At 51.6% G+C, this 4,709-nt stretch overlaps 1 protein-coding gene across 1 annotated transcript in view; it reads left to right on the top strand.

The window, feature by feature from the left end:
- mrps5 (mitochondrial ribosomal protein S5) overlaps nt 1–2,067 on the top strand; it is a 123,518-nt gene extending 121,451 nt beyond the window's left edge. The window contains exon 11 of the mRNA XM_078400269.1: nt 1,636–2,067. Coding sequence (XP_078256395.1) covers nt 1,636–1,860 — 225 coding nt within the window. The 3' untranslated portion in view covers nt 1,861–2,067. The remainder of the gene's footprint in view (nt 1–1,635) is intronic.
- Nucleotides 2,068–4,709: the final 2,642 nt, after the last annotated feature.

A 4,709-nucleotide genomic window follows, 5' to 3' on the forward strand; every position in this document is an offset into this window, starting at 1 on the left:
ACATGGATAGGAAAGGGCCAAACGCGTGCAGGTGGGACTAGTGCAGGTGGGACTAGTGCAGGTGGGACTAGTGCAGGTGGGACTAGTGCAGGTGGGACTAGTGCAGCTGGGACTAGTGCAGGTGGGACTAGTGCAGCTGGGACTAGTGCAGCTGGGACTAGTGCATGTGAGACATATTGATGTGGGAACATTGAGCTGAAGGGCGTGCCCCGGGCTGTATGAGTCTATGATTCTTTGATTCACACTTCTTGAGTCTGAGTTTAATTTTTGAGTTCAGTTTATTGTCACCTGAGGTACAGTGAATTGCTTTTGTTGCATGTTAACCAGTTAGCGGAATGACAATACATGATTACTGCCAAGCCGGCCACAGTGTTCAGATACAGGATAAAGGGCAATAGACAATAGACAATAGGTGCAGGAGGAAGCCATTCGGCCCTTCGAGCCAGCACCGCCATTCTTAAAATGTGGCCCCTTGTTCTGGACTCCCCCAACATTGGGAACATGAATAATGTTTAGTGCAAGGTAAAGACTGATTACAGATAATCATGAGTTTCCGGAGGTAGATGGGAGGTTAGGACCACTCTGTCGTTGTTGATAGTTGTTGATTTACGAGGATGTTGCCAGGACTAGAGGGTGTGAGCTATAGGGAGAGGTTGAGTAGGCTGGGTCTCTGGGTGTAGCGTAGGTTTACTAGGTTAATTCCCGGAATGGCGGGACTGTCATATGTTGAAAGACTGGAGCGAGTGGGCTTGTATACACTGGAATTTAGAAGGATGAGAGGGGATCTTATTGAAACATATAAGATTATTAAGGGGTTGGACACGTTAGAGGCAGGAAACATGTTCCCAATGTTGGAGGAGTCCAGAACCAGGGGCCACAGTTTAAGAATAAGGGGTAGGCCATTTAGAACTGAGATGTGGAAAACTTTTTCAGTCAGAGAGTTGTAAATCTGTGGAATTCTCTGCCTCAGAAGGCAGTGGAGGCCAATTCTCCGAATGCATTCAAGAGAGAGCTAGATAGAGCTCTTAAGGATAGCGGAGTCAGGAGATATGGGGAGACAGCAGGAACGGGGTACTGATTGAGATTGATCAGCCATGATCACATTGAATGGCGGTGCTGGCTCGAAGGGCTGAATGGCCTCCTCCTGCACATATTGTTTATTGTCTATTCCATGGAGCGCAGGAGGTTGAGGGGTGATCTTATAGAGGTGTACAAAATCATGAGAGGAATAGATCGGGTAGATGCACAGAGTCCTTTACCCAGAGTAGGGGAATCGAGGACCAGAGGACATAGGTTCAAGATGAAGGGGAAAAGATTTGATAGGAATCCGAGGGGTAACATTTACACACAAGGGGTGGTGGGTGTATGGAACAAGCTGCCAGAGGAGGTAGTTGAGGCTGGGACTATCCCATTGAGGTAGGGACCCAGCGGAGGCAAGTGGGACTAGTGTAGCTGGGACATTGTTGGCCGGCGTGGGCGAGTTGGGCCAAAGGGCCTGTTTCCACATTGTATCACTCTGTGACTGTATGATAGGATGGTTCAGTTGGGCCGAAGGGCCTGTTTCCACACTGTATCACTCTGTGCCTGTATGATAGGATGGTTCACTTGCCTGACGTGCTGCCCTCTCTCCAACAGGAGACTCACAGTGACTTGGCTGAGCGTAAGGGTCTGCACGTGGTGGAGTTTCGTGGTGAAAACGGCCCTCTGCCCTTGGTGGTAGCCTCGCCAGGTGGCGCCGTGAGGAAGGAGGGGGAATCCCAGGATGAGATTGCCGACACCAAGCTGGACTGGAGGGAGGTGAAGGCAGCGCAGGGCATGAAGCAGTCGGTCTGGGCCAACGTCAAACGCACTATCTGGTGACCTCCAGTGCAGGGGCAGCTAGCGAGCGAGCGATCGAGCGAGCGAGAGATCGAGCCCACCAACGAAGTCGCAGCTGCAACTAGTGCTGCAGTACCTGCAGCAACGTGGCTTCTGCAATCTCTCCTGATGCTGCTTTACATGTGAGCAACATTACTCAGTAAAACTACTTCACAAATCTGTCATGATTTAGTGCCATTTCTTTCATGTGCGGGAGCCTGATGGAAGACCTTATAGAAACATAGACAATAGGTGCAGGAGGAGGCCATTTGGCCCTTCGAGCCAGCACCACCATTCAATATGATCATGGTTGATCATCCACAATCAGTAACCCGTGCCTGCCTTCTCCCCATATTCCTTGATTCCACTAGCCCCGTGAGCTCTATCTAACTCAAATGTTATGGCTCAAATGTTGTAATGTATTGTTTAGTTTAGTTTAGTTTAGAGATACAGCGCGGAAACAGGCCCTTTCGGCCCACCAGGCCCGTGCTGTCCAGTGATCCTCGCACACTAACACTATCCTACACACACCAGGGACAATTTTTACACTTACCAAGCCAATTAACCTACAAACCTGCACGTCTTTGGAGTGTGGGAGGAAACCGGAGATCTCAGAGAAAACCCACGCAGGTCACGGGGAGAACGTACAAACTCCGTACAGACAGCACCTGTCGGGATGCGTGGGTTTTCTCCAAGATCTCCGGTTTCCTCCCACACTCTATTTGATTTAATTGGACAGCATGCAAAACAAAGCTTTTCTCTCTACCTGGGCACACGTGACAACAATAAACATTTAAAAGACAATTGGAATTTAGAAGGATGAGAGGGGATCTTATCGAAACGTATAAGATTATTAAGGGGTTGGACACGTTAGAGGCAGGAAACATGTTCCCAATGTTGGGGGAGTCCAGAACCAGGAGCCACAGTTTAAGAATAAGGGGTCGGCCATTTAGAACGGAGATGAGGAAAAACTTTTTCAGTCAGAGAGTTGTGAATCTGTGGAATTCTCTGCCTCAGAAGGCAGTGGAGGCCAATTCTCTGAATGCATTCAAGAGAGAGTTAGATAGAGCTCTTAAGGATAGCAGAGTCAGGGGGTATGGGGAGAAGGCAGGAACGGGGTACTGATTGAGAATGATCAGCCATGATCACATTGAATGGTGGTGCTGGCTCGAAGGGCCGAATGGCCTCCTCCTGCACCTATTGTCTATTGTCTAATTGGACGGGTATATCATATATCATATCATATATATACAGCCGGAAACAGGCCTTTTCGGCCCTCCAAGTCCGTGCCGCCCAGTGATCCCCGTACATTAACACTATCCTACACCCACTAGGAACAATTTTTACATTTACCCAGCCAGTTAACCTACAAACCTGCACGTCTTTGGAGTGTGGGAGGAAACCGAAGATCTCGGAGAAAACCCACGCAGGTCACGGGGAGAACGTACAAACTCCTTACAGTGCAGCACCCGTAGTCAGGATCGAACCTGAGTCTCCGGCGCTGCATTCGCTGTAAAGTAGCAACTCTACCGCTGCGCTACCGTGCCGGGATAGGAAAGGCTCAGAGGGATATGGGCCAAATATGGGCAAACGGGACTAGCTTAGATTGGTCAGCATGCACAAGTTGGGCTGAAGGGCCTGTTTCGCACTGTATGACTGTAACAATTAGGGGTGCCAACTATCTCACTCCCAAATAAGGGACAAGGTGTCGTCACCGCCCCACGCCCCACGTGACCTCACCCAGCCAGCGGCCACGTGCTCCCGCTCCACGAACGGCGGCGGGCCGGGAGGCAAGTTGCTATGCAACCTCCGTTAGGCGGCGCCAGGGCCTCCGGTCCTAGACTGTCCGGGCCTACACTGTCCGGGCCTTTCACAAAATGATGGAGTAACTCAGCAGGTCGGGCAGCATCTCGGGAGAGAAGGAATGGGGACGTTTCGGGTCGAGACCCTTCTTCAGACTGATGTCAGGGGCTCGGGACAAAGGAAGGATATAGGTGGAGACAGGAAGATAGAGGGAGATCTGGGAAGGGGGAGGAGAAGGGAGGGACAGAGGAACTATCTAAAGTTGGAGAAGTCGATGTTCATACCACTGGGCTGCAAGCTGCCCAGGCGAAATATGAGGTGCTGTTCCTCCAATTTCCAGTGGGCCTCACTATGGCACTGGAGGAGGCCCATGACAGAAAGGTCAGACTGGGAATGGGAGGGGGAGTTGAAGTGCTCGGCCACCGGGAGATCAGGTTGGTTAAGGCGGACTGAGCAAAGGTGTTGAGCGAAACGATCGCCGAGCCTGCGTTTGGTTTCGTCGATGTAGAGAAGTTGACATCTAGAGCAGCGGATACAATAGATGAGCTTGGAGGAGGTGCAGGTGAACCTCTGTCTCACCTGGAAAGATTGTTTGGGTCCTTGGATGGAGTTGAGGGGGGAGGTAAAGGGACAGGTGTTGCATCTCGTGCAGTTGCAGGGGAAAGTGCCCGGAGATGGGGTGGTTTGGGTAGGAAGGGACGAGTGGACCAGGGAGTTACGGAGGGAGCGGTCTCTGCTGAACACAGAGAGGGGAGGGGATGGGAAGATGTGGCCAGTGGTGGGGTCCCGTTGTAGGTGACGGAAATGTTGGCAGATGATTTGTTGGATCCGCTAGCTGGTGGGGTGGAAGGTGAGAACGAGGGGGATTCTGTCCTTGGGGGGGGGGGGGAGGGGGAGCAAGAGCGGGGCTGCGGGATATAGAGGAGGCCCTAGTGAGAGCCTCTTCTATAATGGAAGAGGGGAAGCCCCGTTTCCTGAAGAATGAGGACATCTAGGCCAACAGTGTCCGGGCCTACAGTGTCCGGGCCTACAGTGTTCAGGCCTAGTGT

This window comes from Rhinoraja longicauda, chromosome 5 (assembly GCF_053455715.1).
Source record: "Rhinoraja longicauda isolate Sanriku21f chromosome 5, sRhiLon1.1, whole genome shotgun sequence".
In the NCBI taxonomy this organism is placed as follows: domain Eukaryota; kingdom Metazoa; phylum Chordata; class Chondrichthyes; order Rajiformes; family Arhynchobatidae; genus Rhinoraja; species Rhinoraja longicauda.